This window comes from Tympanuchus pallidicinctus, unplaced genomic scaffold (genome assembly GCF_026119805.1).
Source record: "Tympanuchus pallidicinctus isolate F22 unplaced genomic scaffold, pur_lepc_1.0 scaffold29, whole genome shotgun sequence".
Lineage (NCBI taxonomy): Eukaryota > Metazoa > Chordata > Aves > Galliformes > Phasianidae > Tympanuchus > Tympanuchus pallidicinctus.
Window position 1 is genome coordinate 1,655,839 of NW_026294746.1, and position 16,055 is coordinate 1,671,893.

Genomic DNA, 16,055 nt, shown 5'->3' on the forward strand with positions numbered 1-16,055 from the left:
CAACGTTACCTGATGTAGGCTGCGTTTGGCTTGCAAGGCAGCATTTAGCTTCTCTTCCTGCTTCACTCTCATTTTAACAACTTCATGGAGGAATTTTTCTTTGGCTTCTTTTGTATCTAGGCCACTGTCCAGGGCCTGCCTTAGGTGCTCCAGCTCAGCTTCCAACCCACTGCTGTGAGAGTCAGAATGTGCTGCAACCTCATATGAACTGTTGACTGGGACTGGGGCTTGCATCCCAGGTGAGCTCATGTCCTTTGCAGAGCTGGATGAAGTAAAGGATGGGGAGGAGAGCGAGGATAAGGAGGAGGTGACTGAAAAATAGAAACATCTAAAATTAATATTAAAAAAATGTAGAAAACAAACGTAACTCAAAATATGCTGAGCCCCATTTCTACAGAGGAGACAGTCAGCAGTCAATGAAAAAATGGAAGAAAGAAAATACTCGTTTTATACTTTGAAGTGTGATGAAAATGCAAACCTGGGTATCTTAGAGAACCAACTTATTTGCTTGAATTGTGATTTTGTCTTACATCACAAATCTACATGATCCTGACATTTTCAGTGGGCAGACCCTCTTACTTTGCCAAAACTGTACACAGCAGGTATGGACTGAACATACTGAGATCAGCAGCAGGATTCTCTAAAGGATACATTGGAAAGGCAACAGTAGTATCTTCATCCTTCACTGAGGGGCCCAAGATGTCAGTACTGTCTAAGAGCATTCCAGCTCCTGATCCCTGCCTTATGTGTTGAGCTGCATGGATGTAGTTCTGAAACTACAACTGCACTCTCTGGCTGACATAAAATTCCATGCTTAGAAGTGTGTGTGCATTGCTGTGGGTTACGTGTTCATACACCACAAAGACTTTGCTCTGAACTACACATCCATTATGTTCACCTCTGCACAACACTTACCTGCTTTAACTAAAGGCTGTCTGTTTTAATGAAAATCTCTTGGTTTGTGGACCCCTGTGGTTCAGATATTTTTTGCTGATGCACCTCTGTTCCTGCCCCAGGAGAACACTCCCTCAATTTACATTCCATTCTCATTTTTCACTATTACAAACTTTTCATTAGTACCAAAGACTGTATCTTAATGTGCCATTGAGGTATCAGGCCTCCAGAATCATGTTGGAACGCAACGGAGTTGTGCGTTGTGAGCCAACTCCTGGAGGTTAACCAGAGGAAAACAGCGCACAAATAAAACAAGGCAGATACACACTTACATTCCTCCCTGGTTTCTACTTCAATTTCTGCTTCTGATTCCTTATCCTCTTCAGGCGCAGTAACAGTGGCCACTGGCTCTGGGACAGCCGGGGTCTCTGCAGCATGTTTCCTTTTCCGTGGCTGTGCGGCGCTGCTGGGCGGCTCGCTGCTGCGGGACACCACTGTGGCACAGGGTGGATTGCTCACAACTTTCTGTTGGGCAGGAGGTGCGAGGGCCACGTTGGGAGCCACAGCATTCTCAAAGCTTTTGTAGGAGTAAAAACTGCTTGAGAGGGGGAGGCAAAAGGAAGGAGAAAAGAGTCATATTCCTGACTTTAAAAGCCTTCCCAATCCATGTGTTACACTGAAACTGCAAGACTGACTGAGTGATGGTGAAGTTCCACCGATTCACACCAGCTAAGAATCTGGCTATTTGTTAAGTACTCGATTAAATGTGGAGGGGATTTTTACTGCTAACTCCCATCCAGGTCAGGAGGGATCATGTACTCTGAGTACCAAGCTCTCCCAGAGTCTAAAAATGATGCTGTTTCCTCACAGTCTTTGTGCATTATTGATTTTCCTAACTGGACTTCTTTACTTCTGTCTATCCATAAATGTTTTGTAAGCTTGGAAACAGCTTCCCTGCAAAGGCCACAGCAGACAAGAAGTGTATCCTTGTGCACCTTTGCTTTCTTGACACAGAATGCATCTGAGTACTTGCACATAAAACCACATTAAAAAATAACTATGTTAAAGAAATAATACTGTAACATTAAATAGAAAGAATGTAGCAGGAAAGGCATCAAAGATGGCCTTGCAGCTTCAACTCAGCATGTACAATACAAAGTATCTTCAGTTACCTATTAAAACAGGGGAATTTGCTGAAGGTCTAAGTATTTTTTCTCCAGACTTGAGGTGCCCAAAGGCCTACTCTGATATTTGCTCAGCCCTTCTCTCCCAGCCTACTTCAACAATTCTGTTTAAAGGCAAGGATATGATGGTAGGCCTCTTTTTTTTTTCCCTATTTTTTTTAAATAAACCCCCACACCATCTGAGAAACTTGTTCATCGCAGCAGCAAAACTTTTCTCCCCAACATCACTACAACACCTGGCAACTTCCATCAAACTTTCCGAAGAAACCACTACCCTGAGGCAGAAATCTGGCACCAAGGGTTTTCAGACTGAAAGCTATGAAGGCTGGCAAGGGAACGTGTGACTGCCCTGATGCTTTCTGTGACACCAGCAGCCCCTCCTGTTACGGATGGTGACTCACTCTTGCAGCAGCTCAATCATGCTGCTACTCAAGAGCAGCTAACAGCACCAGCTTGCTTTCTGACAGGGCTCACACCAGGAGTTTCCCCCGGGCTCTGCTGCCCAACATGCTGCCATGAGCTCCCCCAGCCACGTGCCATCCATGGGCAGGCTGTGCTGCTGTCCTCACACCTCCGTCCTCTTCTGCCAGCACAGGAGGGGCACAGCAGGGCTGGCAGCCTGTTGACCAGGCAGTGCTTCAGCAGTCACCTGGAAATGGCTGGCTGCTTCCTACCAACTGTCCCAAGAGAGGAACTCAGTCTTTCTTTACACAGCCTGAGAACTTCTGATAACTGCTCCCCAAAATCATCTGAAGTTCATGGAAGCAGCCATCATTTCAGATTTTTATGGTACATTTCACCTAAGGGAGCCTACTTAACAAACACGATTAATGAGTGCACACAACACCAATAATATTTTTGTTTCCTTTCTGCTAACTAAAACACTGCAGCTGCAAATACTTTTTATTCCAATACTGGTGAGGTAACAACTAACAAACAATGCAATACAGCTAACAGAAAGCAACTTGCTCACCAATTACTCTCTACAGTTGCCATCCCCATTCCTCCCTCAGCTCCTTACCTGTCTCGGATCAATGCAGGAAGATGGCTTGAGAGCTCTTTCTCATTTGCTGATACAGCAGGGGACCAGGGCCGGAAAGCTGAGAGGCGCTGACGGGGATGGACACAGCCAATGCTCTGGGAAGGAGGAGAACAAAAAATAAGTACAAACCATCTTTAAAAAGAATTATTCCCAACAGGGCACTAATAATTTGGTTAAGTACATGTTCTCTTATCTCTAAAGCTGCTCCCCCACTGGCTAAGGCCTACTGGCTTAGCGGGTTCCACTGGAAGAGGTAACTCTACCAATGAGAAAGCCCACGTTTTTTTCTTTGCCAACAACTTATCCATGGTTTGCACAGACCACATGAGGCTCCTGAGTTTCAGGATTCTTGTACCTCAAAGGCATGAAGGAATTGCTTACTCCATCAGCACAATCAAGGTCAGTGAACACTGGAAGATGGCAAGGAAATTGGGAGGACCGCATAGCTCAATGCTTGCTAGGAAAAGGATAGAAATGTGATTAATTTAGAAAGCCTGGGCAAGGTCTTTCTCACATTAACTCTTCTGGTTTTATTAGAGGGATGTTACACGCTAATTTTCTCTTTTGATTACAAAATACTCAGCAATCACCTTATTAGATGAACTGGATAAGGACCGTAACCAACTGGACTGCTTTTCCTTCTCAGTAGAAGCTGGAGATTGGGAAGCAGAGTCATCTATTTTGGTTTTCTTGGAAGCAGGAGGATCTGAAGGGACCTAAAGAGAAAAAATCAAAGACAGTTATTAATTCTGCAATCAGTTTAGAAACAAGATATAAAGTAAAAGCAAATTTTGTATCTGAATGTAAGAAACATCACTTTTTCCTGCATTTTTAATTCTTAGGAACAACAGAGGAGTGAAAACATGGGACAGGCACAAATTACAACATAACGTGGTTTCATTCCTCCATTTAAAACACCAGGTAAAGCGTAGGTGGTGCAGGAGTGACAGGCAGAAATGTGAGACATTCACACCATGTTGCAAAGAAGTATCTGCCTTTTATTATTTTTGTATGCAGAAAGGTAAGTTTTAATGTGGTTGCTGAACTGGAAAGATTATTTTAAACGAGAACAGAACAGACTTTGTTATTCTGTTTGCAGTGGTTGTTATGCCGATGACTTCACTACCCCACAGCTGCAGTGGATTCTGGGGGTGCTGCCAAGAGCTGCTTTGCCTTTTCCACAAGTGGCTCAGCTTGGCCCATAAATCATCCCCAAGCATAAGAAAGCCCTTTGGCAAGCAAAACCCCTTTCCTTCAACACTGTGAAGGAATAAAATTCCTATAGTCCCAGAGTGGCTTGCAAAAAAATTGGTAACTACTGGTTTAACTGGTGCACTGGGGACACCAGCTTGAAGCCCTGCCAGTACAAACTCGTCTGCCGGCAAGGAGGGAGAAGGTTCTGGACCTTGCTCTGCACCATGGCTACAAATCACAAGAGCAATACACTGCCTCGCTTTCTCTTCCATCTTCTCGTCTTTCTTCTCGCAGTTCTGAGCTCTGTGTTTCCATCAGTCTGAGTGAGGTGGCAGAGCCATGCTGAAGAACCACCAGTAGCTCATCTTTGCGTTACATTTTCCCAGCCCAACATTCAGTTTTTGTACACAAGCAGTTATGCTCCTTTTACAGACACACCTGTATGGCAAAATTTTGAGAGCCCAGAATGCTTCAAGGAGAGGATTGGATGGTGATAGAAGGTTAGGACCTCACTGGTCAGCATCTCGCTTTCTGAAAACCAGTCTTTTCAAGGCATCTTAAGCTGGGAATTCTGAGACTGCTTCTCCAAATTGTTATTCACACCTGAAAATGGTGACTTTACCCAAATACACGAGGAACTGAAGCAGTGTTGCTAAACTGCACTGATTCAGACTCCCAGCTGACTTCCAGGCCCATGAAACCAGAGCAATTCCATCCCTTCTGCACACCTTAATTAGGAGGAAATTTTGACATGTACGAGAACAGCCTGCTCCTTGCATGGAAGCAGGGCAGCAGTGTGAATATCCAGCTCATGCCAGTTCATCTGGCAGCACGCACACTCCTAGGGCTTCTATAGCCCAGTGTGCATAGCAACATAATCAAACCAAGTCTGGAGGTTTTAGTAAAACATTCCCTGGCACTCTGGAGCTCGGGGCAGCTTTCCATATGTAGCAGATGAAGTAGAATGACATGGGTGTGTATATGTGTAACCGCAAGTACAAAATTAGCCCGTACCAGTGCTAAATGCCAGCTTCGATGGATTTGCAAAGAATTCTTGCAGCACAGCCTCAGGCTCACTTAGGGTTGACTCCGGCACCTCCCATCCAACCCAACCGAGAGAAGGCATTTCTGAGTGCTTTTTGTAGAAATCACAGGACAATGCACTGGAACAGATCTGTTTCTTGCTTTCAGAGATGCTGTCTGTGCAGAATTAGTGACAGCATTCGAAAGGTATTTGGCAAGTGACTGCCGATCCCAGCCCTATCCACTGGGGATGGTGAGCGGCGTGGGGAGGGGAGCAGCGCTGGAGGGCGGGGAGGAGGAAGGGGGCTTGGAATGGGAACGGCAACAGGTGGTGGGGCTCACAGAGCCTCCTTCCCCCCACCCGCTGCCTTCGTGCCCCTCGGCACCTCCCAGTTGGAGCCGGACCCGGACTCGTCCCCGCACCGAGCGTCAAGCAGCGGCTCAGGGAGAGGCGGGTTCAGAAGGGGCTGGAGGGGAGAGATTTAACTAGAATGATCTCATTTGCATCTTTAAAGAAATCGTGCCTCCTCTCCAGCTTTCTCCACCGTCACCCTTCTTTTCTCTTAAATCGAGGCTGACATCCGAGGTTCAGGAGGGCTCAGAGCACAAAAAAAGCAGCAGACGTGGGAAGGATGCTTAACCTTTTGTTGCCAGGAGCCAGCACCGATCTGACAGCGTGGGATGCTGCGAGGAGTAAAGCAGTAAATGTGTGCATGGGGAGAAACGGTTTTACCCTCCCCACAAAGAGATGAAAACAAGGTGAAAAAACGGGGAAAGGAGACAGGTGCTCAACAGGGCACACAGCTCCAACACTCATCTCCCATCGCAGGGCTCAGCAGCACTGCTAACAAACTGGTGCTGTGTGGCACAGCTCACCAATGGGACTCAGTCACACCTGAGCTGCTGTGATGACCTCGCACACTTTTCTTTCCACTCTGCCCCGTTCTATCTATGCACATCTCACATCCTGCACCTCACGCTTAAAACAATCTTTGGGTTCCATTTCAGCAGTGCCAAAATTCTCGCTTTCACATGCTATGAAACGCTCAGGCAATCCATGCTGCTGCTCCTCCAAACACGGAGGTCGGTGTCCAGGAGCCTCAGTCACAGGAGGGGTCGCTGCCCCACTGCACTGCCTGCTGCACACCCCATCCCACGGATGCACTTCACACAACTTTCTGCCATCTTTTGTAAATGGCTCATCAAAAACTTCAAACCAAACCCTGCAAAACCAGAATAAATATTTCCTTATTTTCTTCCTTGATTTCTCTTCCATTCCAAGCAACTTGGGGACTTGTTACTAACCAGGCTTTTATTTGGCAATCTGAAATCCATAGAGAAAAGAAACTCACTGATAGAAAGTGGGCCCAGAAATATAATATGAAGCGTTTCCTTAAGCTTTCAGACTGTTGTTTTCTAAAGCAAATGACATTTTGAGGGGGAAAAACATATGGAAAGATTTATAATATTCCCTAATTTTTATTATTATTTTTAAAGTAAATTCCAAAGGGAAACTTGGGCATGTGAACTTCAATGTTATCCCTTTTAAGACAAACTGATACTAAGCAGCCTAATTTGGCCTCCAGCCAACCAGGGCCACGTTGGACATGTCAGATCAAATTTTCTGGTTCAATTCAGTAATACAGTAACAAAGCACGAAACCAGCAGAAAGCATTTCTGACCCCGTACCTCTCTGACTGCCTTCCTGGCACACACTATCAGGGTGGAAGTGGCTGACCAGGAGGCACAGCCAGCTCAGCGGGTGAGAGAAGGCAAAGCTGGGCCCAGAAAAAAATGCTTTGCTTTGGTGATTTGGGCTGTTCACGGATGTGATTGCTGGTGCCTGTGGATTTACCAAATACACTCCCGAAGCAATCTGCTGCCTTCCCCTACCTTATTTCCAGCTCTGCAGGGGCTGGGCTGGGTGCCTGGCTCGTGTTCTCTGAGCCCTTCTCTCCTGGCTCTGCTGCACTCAGCGACTGCCGCATCTTCGGGCCGCTCTGTGCTGCGAGCTGCCATCCACTAGGGGATAAGCTAAGACCACTGAGAACAGGACAGTGCTCCCCTGGGAAGGAGCTGAGTGCCAGCCAAATGCTGCAGAATGGCCAAGTCAGTGGAACCACACAGAACACCACGGGCTCGCTGCCACCCAGCCTGGCTGACTCCTGTGCTCACTGGCTGGAAATGATGTTCCCGCATCAGAAGTCCCCACGTAGCGTCCTTATAAAGGTTTGTCCATCCTCACCGTTGATTTGATGTCCTCAAAAGCTATCCCAATACACAGAACTCTGTATTTCAGTCTCTCAAGAAAAAGAATTTGGGAAATATCTAGAAGCTGAAGAACTCAATTTCGTATTTCTACCTCTCGTGGAAGTCAGAAGCATCTCAACTGAAAACCCTACCGCTAAAAAAGCCTGCAAACCCAGAATAGGCAAAATAAAAACTGGGCTCTCAATCTATAGATAGATGCTGTCATTTGTTCAAGCTATCGCTTCTGCTAGGAGTTCACGCAAACAGCTGAGTTCGGTTACACCAGGAGGAAGGGTGGGGCTTCCTGCCTCCTCTGATGCTCGCCTGGCTGTGAAAATCAAGCAGCTTTCTCATTAGGGGCACAAACCACAAGACCAGACGCCGGTCTGATACAATGTGCAGAAACCCCAGAGATAGACTGCTTGGGTTCAAAACGTGTCAGACATCCGAAGAACACATTAAAAATGAAAGAGCAGCGCTTGTGGTGAGCACACGGAATGCCCTGCTGGCACCTGGGTGCCACAGCCCTGCTTGTGGCACAGCCTGAGCTCACCAGGTCTGTGCCTGAGGGCCCAGGGTCTCCCACTGACCCTGTGAGTCTCTGCTGAACCGTTACCTGCTTGCTCTTTGGTGTGCTTCTCCTGTCCTGCTCTGGACCACCTCAGCTCAGATTTTACCCCAAGGGAACATGAAATTGAGGCAAAGTCCTGAAACAGCAACTATCCTCCAGAGCAGTGCAGGCCCTGCTGCAATGAACACACCTGCACCAGAGGTTGTGCCAATTATGAAGGGCCAACCTACCACCTGTTATCAGTCTAATGTTACTTTTTGGGTGAGCTGGACAAGACAGGTGGTTTAGTAGAGGACACGGGCAGAGCGCGCGCAAAGAAGGGCTTGGGACCCCAAGTTTTGCTACCAGTTGAGCCTCCCCTAGGAAGCTAACTCTAATTCTGTTCCACTTCAAAAAATGTGTCAAGAATAAAACGCTAGACAGTAAAAATATTCCAGTCAAAAGAACAGAGGGCTTCCCAATATCCCATTTTTCATAGCTCTGGTGATGCACATGCTCCCACTTTGCCCCTCCATTTGGGGACACACAATCACAGGCAGCAGTCACCTCACCTCTCTCCAGAGCACATCTGTCAGGCACAGCACAGAGTGTGAGCCTGCCTGGAGCCCAGCTTCCCCTGACCTCGTGCTGCCCATCCCAAAGGGAGATCTTGTGCACAGGGCAGCTCGTACTGCTCTGGCAACAAGGTGAACGCAGCTGCCCAGCTGTCAGACAGGGTGCTGTGGACACAGGCAGGGAGTCTTAGGAATGTGTGGAGATACAGCATGCTCATCGTAAACAACTGGAAACTGGGTTATTCTCACACCAAACTAACTTCAGCATATTCTTCTTTGTACTACACCAAATTCAGATAAAAGATAACTTACTCATTCTATGCAGAAGACAACATTTTGGGATTTATCTGCATCTCTCCCAAGAAAAACCACACAGATACACACCTCACTAAAGGGAGCATCAGCAAACCACTCATGCTGGTTTCAGACCCCGGCTGCCCTCTGAGCACACAGCCCACCCCTCAAGGCAGGCCTGGCAGCACTGCTGCAGCCCTCAGCCCCAGCACCACACTGCTGTGCTGTCTGCACACAGCCTGCCCCACTCACGCAGTAGGACTCACTGTGCCCTAGGCAATTCAGCTTAACCCGTTTTTGTCATCAGACATTAAGCTGAGTATCCCTGGGCTGTTAACTCCGGGGCCCAAGGAGAAGTTCCCTGCAAAACCAGCCATCTCCCTTTCTCGCCATTCTCACAGCTTGATGAGAAAGAAATTCAAATCTCAGGCCTGACAGTCAAATGGAAGAAGAGACAATTCAATCACATGGAACTGAGCGGTAGAAAGGTGGAAACATTTTCGGAGTGGCAGGGGAAGGAAGGAAAACCAAAACAACATCCTCTGTACCACAGAAGTGTCTTCAGAGAGCACTCCTTCCCTTCAAACGCTGTGAAACCACCCAGTTTCTTCAACCCTACAAGTTTCCAAATCTACAATCGCTGAGTTTTTCCACAGCCACTCTTTGACTCTCTTCAGCAGCTGCTCAACAAAATGGGTATTTCCCAAAGTGTTCCTGATCCCCAAGTGCTTGAGCTGGGAAGCGGGGTTCCATGGAGGCACAGGGAGTGAGGTCGAGGCCCATGCCAGGTATGAGCACAGCGTCAGCATCCCGAATCTGCAGCTAAGTCCACTGAAAACAACACTGCTCTGATTTTCTCTCTTCCTTTTCTACTTTTATTTGTTTTGAAGAGACATCTGAAAAGATAGCTGATTATTTGCTAAGCAATGTACTTGGGTTTTGGCTCTTGGTTGGAGCAACTGGAAGCCTCTTTTCCACTGGCTAAGAGCTTGTTTTGCCCTTCCAGTGGAAACTAGAAGTTATGGCTTGAAAAGAATTCCCTGCCCTGTGGTTTAAAACAAAACAAAAACTTCAGCTCCCACTTCCCCAGCTGAGCTGAGCCAGCAGCAGGGAGCGGCGCAAGGAGGTCGGGACTGGAGAGGAAAAGGGCCCCAATCCCTGCCTGCTGCTGGCAGCGCGCCCCGGAGCAGAGGAAAGGGGCTGGCAGAGGGCAGCACGCAGCAGGGCTGTGCCTGCACACAACCAGGCAGTGCTGGCAGCTGGAAGGAGCCCCGCGTCCGGCCCCTCTCGTAACTGAGGCCGAGGGGAGCTCTGCCATCAGATTCAGCAAGGAAAATCAGAATTTCCTCTACAAACAGGTTTTGCTTTGCCCAGTCCTTGCTGAATTGTTTGTGGGGTCATGGTTCTGGAAATTAAAAAGCCCTCTGTGGATGAAATTTTCTCTTGGTGTTTTCTTTGAAATGAAACCAGCATCTCTTGCTGTAACTGCACTGAGGTTTCAGCTTCAAGCTCTCTCCAAGGCCTCGGTTCCTGTGCTGCAGAGACATGTCCACTCTGCCCGCCAAGAATCTCATTTTAATTTCAAATGTTACATAAAAGGGCAAGCATTCCCCCCGAGGTTTCCACTAATACCGGCCCCACCAGGCACTGCTCTCCCTCCAACACCAGCTGATGCACGACAGACCAGACGGTGCCAAACCCCACAGAGGGCTGACAGAAAGCACCAAGCTCCTGGCAGCACCTGGGCAGCAGCCAACTCCAGGTGCTCAATTCGGATCCCCAGTGCCATAGGTTTTATGGCCGTTGGTAGGACGTGTTGTTATATTACACGCTGGGTACAAAGACCCATCCTGCCAGAATCGAGCGTCCTTGCAGCACAGCTTCTCCCAGACAGCCCCAAGCACCGGGCAGCGCTTGTTGTACAACATATTCTGACAATTCAGTCGGAAAAGCAGCCACCAGCCCCGTCCCCACTAAGCCCAGATCTGCCCTGCTGCAGACGCCTGGCACGTGTGCACTCGCATGTGGCACCGGGGGGACAGGGCCTGCTGCCAGCCCGCGCCAGGGCCGGCCGTCTGACACGTCGTGACAAATTACTTCTAAGGCTGCAGAGCCAGCGGAGCGCAGCAGACGCAGCCCTGCTCGTCTGCACCGCGCTCTGTGCTTCCCTGTGGTTATTTATAGGGCCTTTACTGACAACCTGCTCTGCCTCCCCGCCCTTCTTCCACGTCCCAAAAAGGCATTCTGTCAGCAGACCCAGTTTGGTGTCGTTGCAGGAACCAGAAATACACGAGAATAAGAAGTAGGAGACACCTGGGTTCTTCTGGCTGCACAACAGCAGCACTGCCCAAGGGCTGCAGTAGTTTATTTTTCACTTGTGTTTAATCTGTTGGAGGCTGCTTCAGGAAAGCTTCAGACTTTTGAGTAAGAGGCAGCCTGTGTCACATCACGGGACGGAGCACAAGAACACCTGCAGTCAGCTGTAACACTCCTGGGCAGTGGCAGTGATGTTCACGCAGAGCCCAAGCTGCCCGTTCTGATGCCCCAGCCTGCATTAAGCATATGGGTGAAAGTAGACTGTCAATTCATTGATCACGGATTAATAGTTCCAAATCCTATTAAGGATGAGACAAAGTGCAATGGAAACCTATAGTGCTGGTGAAAAACCGGTGCAAGGCCCCATTTATCTCCCTGGTTCCTGCAGGAACTGCTCCCAGCAGCATCTGATGAAGACAACTGCATTTTTTGACTGAAGGAGCTGAGCAGCAACCACAGAGTTAAGGACACTCAGGTGCAAATGGGTTTAGGTGAGTTAGATCCTCAACACATTCAAAATCATGAAGAAGGAGGTCTTTTTCTTGGTGCCTTTTCCATCAAGACAGGCCATTTCTATAAATACACAATTTCTGAGGCCTATATTTTCACCACCCATATATATAGAAAATAGAAAAAATTAATTCTTTGCTTACAAAATGTTTTGAAAGCTACAGACAGGCAGATGCTTCCTTAAGTCCCGACAACTAACGTGCTCTACAATTCAAAGAAATTCACAAGAAGCTCATCTACTTTAAGTAACAGTTATTACTTCTGAAACCTCCCCAGAGCTCTGAGGATAAAGGCAGACAACCAATTACCGTCTTAGACTTCCAAAGCTTCTTTTGCTGCCTTCAGAAATAAGCATCACGCGCTACGGGCACCAGATGTGGAGTCGAGGGGTGAGGGCAGAGAGCAGACGGCCCTTCAGCTCACCCTGCCCAGCAAACCCATGCTGCACATCCTCCTGCCAGAGCGGCTTTGCCTGGGAGAAGCCCTTCAGCTCCGCAGGGTGAGCAGTCCATCCAGAGCTCATTTTAGTTGGAGCATTTTCCACGCAGGACAGATAGGAAAGGACTCGTGCTCTTTAGCAGGGCGGTCGCCACGCTCACCAACATGGCAGACTGAGCCTTTAGCAAATCGCCTCATTCCATACGCAACAAATTGGACCCCATTTTTATAATTCTGAGAAAACTCACCTTTTGACCGCAGGTAAGAGCTCTGAAGGGAAATGCCCTTAGTGTATGTGCAGATGTTTATAGGTAGAGTCACAATGTATTTCAACAACTTCATTTTGTATAACCAAAGGAGGCAGTAAAAGATAATCTGAAGGGGAAAATGGGAGGGGATCGGGATGGACAGGAGGTGAAAATCTGGGGCACCACAAGAAGGCTTTCAGCTCTTGTGTAACGTGACAGATTTTAAGCCTTTAGGGGGAGAACTGGCTAAGCAATATTGCAGTGCAGCGTGACTGCGCAGCCACATGGGTTGTGTCTGCTATGACTATTAATAGGATGGGAGATTAGAGAGGTCTGACTACGTACGGCCTCTATCTACCACTGCAATTCCTGCTTTGTCTCTGCTCCCTCAGTGCCACAGAGGCTGGCTGGGATGCCAGAATGGGGTCTGCGCCACCAGCATGGGCTGCCCAGGGCATCTGCTGGCCCCAGGTCATCCTCCAGATCTGCCAAAGCACCCAACCTCTCCTTCACATCTATTTAAACTTATCAGGCTTTAAGCACAGTTTTAAGTGCTTAAGTGCACTGCAGAACTTAGGGCTTGGTTGGCACACACACGGTGAGTCCTGTCTGTCGTGCCCAGGTAATGCACACGAACACCCACCAGGCACAACCAGCACTGATTTTTCCCCCTCACTTCTCACTTCTGTGTTACAATGTGAGTTCTATTCCACATCCTTCTCTGTGTGTGTAATGTGTCTGACCCCTATAAAGACGGTCAAATAAATATCTGGTGACCTCACAAGTATGAAAATAAGCTTATTTGAAACAAAAAGTATATCTTCAGGGGGTTTGGCAGTAACTTTCAATTATTTTTAATTGCCTGGAAAATTAAAGTAAGAAAATAGTGTGGTATAAATGTTAGGGAACATTATTAAGTAGTTTTCATAATATCTTAGCCGTAGCTTAATAGACAAAAACGGTTTTTTAAGCCTTCATCATCTGTTCAATATGAATGGACTGTCTGTTCCCATACCTCCTCAAGGGGCAACTGCACTGAAATATCTCATGATAGAAACCAGACTCAGTTTGACCCGGTAGGCAACGAGAACTCCGCAGAACCTCCACAATTAGGGTTTAATTACAAACCACCATAGAGTCTGGCCTGCAGCCTGAGACCAGAAACACGAGGAAAGGAGTTCAGAGAAGGTTTGGAGCCACAAGCACTGACCTCCCTTCCCCCATTTCCCTTTTTTCCTTTCCTTGCACCATGGGATGGGCTTTTCTCTTCTTATCACCAACACAACTGACATGCGAATTGCAAAGTAAGCAAGATTTCCAAGGCAACAGTCTAAGCCTGCCTTTCTTCCTTCTTGGGGAATTGTGCCATCACAAGTCTCTGACATTCCATCAAACACATCACGGGAATCAAGTGAAATGAAATTCAGCCCTGGTATCATGATGGCTTCAAAGTCTCTGATTTTATTTTCTTTTCTTTGTCAGAAACTTTCAAGCCTCAGTCCCAGGTGTGAGCTGTAGTTTACTGATGAAGCCTATAATGCAGAGAATGAAAAGACACCATAGCAGCCCAGCCAAAACGAAGCAAAACCTCACATAAGCCCCCGTTGTGGCCTTCCGTATTCTGAGAAGAGCAGAACTGTGCTACACTAGTGGTGAAAGTTGTGGTATAAATCAGCAATAAATGCCTGACCCTCAAATCTTAGGTCACAGCAAATCCTGAATTAGGCCCTCACTCTATCAAAGCAAACACAGCACCATCCCTGGGGCAGGAGGATGATCAGAGCTGGGTGATGGGAACACAAACAGCAGGCGCACGGGGTCTGTGCTCAAGCCTGTTCTCACACAGCCTGTGTGCAATGACCTTCAGTGAGAAAACTTCAGGGAAAGAGATGGTGTGCAGCCACCTGGAGCAGGAATGGGTGATCTTCTAATGGCCGAGGCTGAAACAAGGGAGGGTCAGGCACAGAAGGGATCCTGATAACACAGGGCTGCATCCCCCATGGGGAACCAGATGGACCACCAGTCGTTTTCAGAAAGACAAATCTAGGCAACAATTCCTGTGCTGCTGGTCTTTGCAGTGCTGCTGAATGTTCCTGGATGACTCAACATGCATGCACACCACATGCTAGACTGTGGCACTCACTGAGAGCTACCTGCACTTGATGCATGCACAGTTACTGTTCCTACAGAGAGCCAAGAATGACGACTATGAAAAACAAAGCAAGACAAAACAAAGGAAATGAGTCTCTAAAAGACTCTCTCTTGTGTAATGTTCTTGAATCTGATTTCATGCAAAAGGTAACAGACCGGTAATGGAAATGCAAGCAGACAATGTATCCCAGCATCACACGCTGTGCCAGCACAAGCAGTCACAAGCAACAAGACACTAAACTACATTTTACCAATTCCACCACCAAATCTTTAACCTATCTCATCTTAAGGATACCTCTGTTCCATTTTTCTCAGATGAGACCTAAACAAAAGAGGTTAACTTCAAGGTTTAATGGAATATGCCTACATCAGTCGAAGCCCAAGACCTGCACGGGAAGCAGAGCAATGCAGTATCACAAAGGTCACCACCCAGCAGGGCAAGGCTCGGGATGGGAATTATTAACTCAAAGGCAAAAGCAGGCCTGAGAATGTGACACACCATGCAGAAATCGAGCAACAGTGGGCAAAAAAGGCCTGGTGGAGATACATTTTGCCTCCCCATGTCTTCTCAAGGAAGAAAATAACAACCTGCTGGTATAAATGCACCATCCTGCCTACTGTAAGCTCAGTTTGGAAAGTGCAGATCAGCCTGGTAACACTGTTCTCTACAAGGCCAAGTTTAGTCAAATTCCGTAAGAAAAAGGCTGAGCCATTACTGTACAGAAACAAGATTCTGAAAATGGAACACAGTGTTAGCACAATGGAGATAAAGCAGCAAATTTCAGGAAGGGGGAAGGAAGGTTATTTAAAACACAGAATAGAATCCCAAACCTTTATTAAAGAATACAGATTAATTCTGTGGGAGAGAAGTTTATCATTCGCGCTGCTGCTGCTGAAGTGGGAGGAAGGAACTGCGGGAAGCCAGGCAAATAATGTCTGGCTCAGCTGTTAGGGTAGCAGCTGTCCTGAAATCCTCATTGGAGGGAACAAGCCAGGAGGTCAGGGAAGTCATGATTATTTGGAAAGAAGAAGGAAAACAATAGGTTGGGGCCCTCTGTCTTCTTGCCTTTCTCATGTCTTTTGTTAGCTGCTGACTTGCCAGGATAGCTGGCTCGCTGTGTTCCAGGCAGAGCTGGGGTTTGGCCTTGTTCATGCCTCTTCTCACAACTTCCTCATTAAAGAAAAAAAAAAAGACCCCCAGCTCTCTGTGTGGCCAGGTATCACTGTGAGGCTTGGAGGCTCCAAATGCTTCAGCAATCATCGGCAGAACTCAGCCCACGACGGGGCCAGTCCCTTGGAAGTCTTAATTTTCACTCTACCCTGAAAATGGTTTCTAGTTTTAAAGGATTTTTTCTCTCATCCCTCTCCCACCCACCTCCCCTTTTT

The 16,055-nt window shown here is 47.5% G+C and overlaps 1 protein-coding gene across 4 annotated transcripts in view; it reads right to left on the minus strand.

Annotated features, from left to right (window-relative positions):
- Positions 1 to 16,055, minus strand: part of SKI (SKI proto-oncogene) — a 97,127-nt gene that overhangs the window by 8,987 nt on the left and 72,085 nt on the right. For 2 of the 4 annotated variants that reach the window (XM_052691478.1, XM_052691480.1), the window contains 4 exons: positions 3,711 to 3,836; positions 3,100 to 3,215; positions 1,227 to 1,492; positions 10 to 311 (listed from right to left, as the gene is read on the minus strand). In XM_052691478.1, the coding sequence (XP_052547438.1) occupies positions 10 to 311; positions 1,227 to 1,492; positions 3,100 to 3,215; positions 3,711 to 3,836 (810 nt within the window). The remainder of the gene's footprint in view (positions 1 to 9; positions 312 to 1,226; positions 1,493 to 3,099; positions 3,216 to 3,710; positions 3,837 to 16,055) is intronic. The other 2 variants (XM_052691479.1, XM_052691481.1) reach the window with 1 other exon arrangement.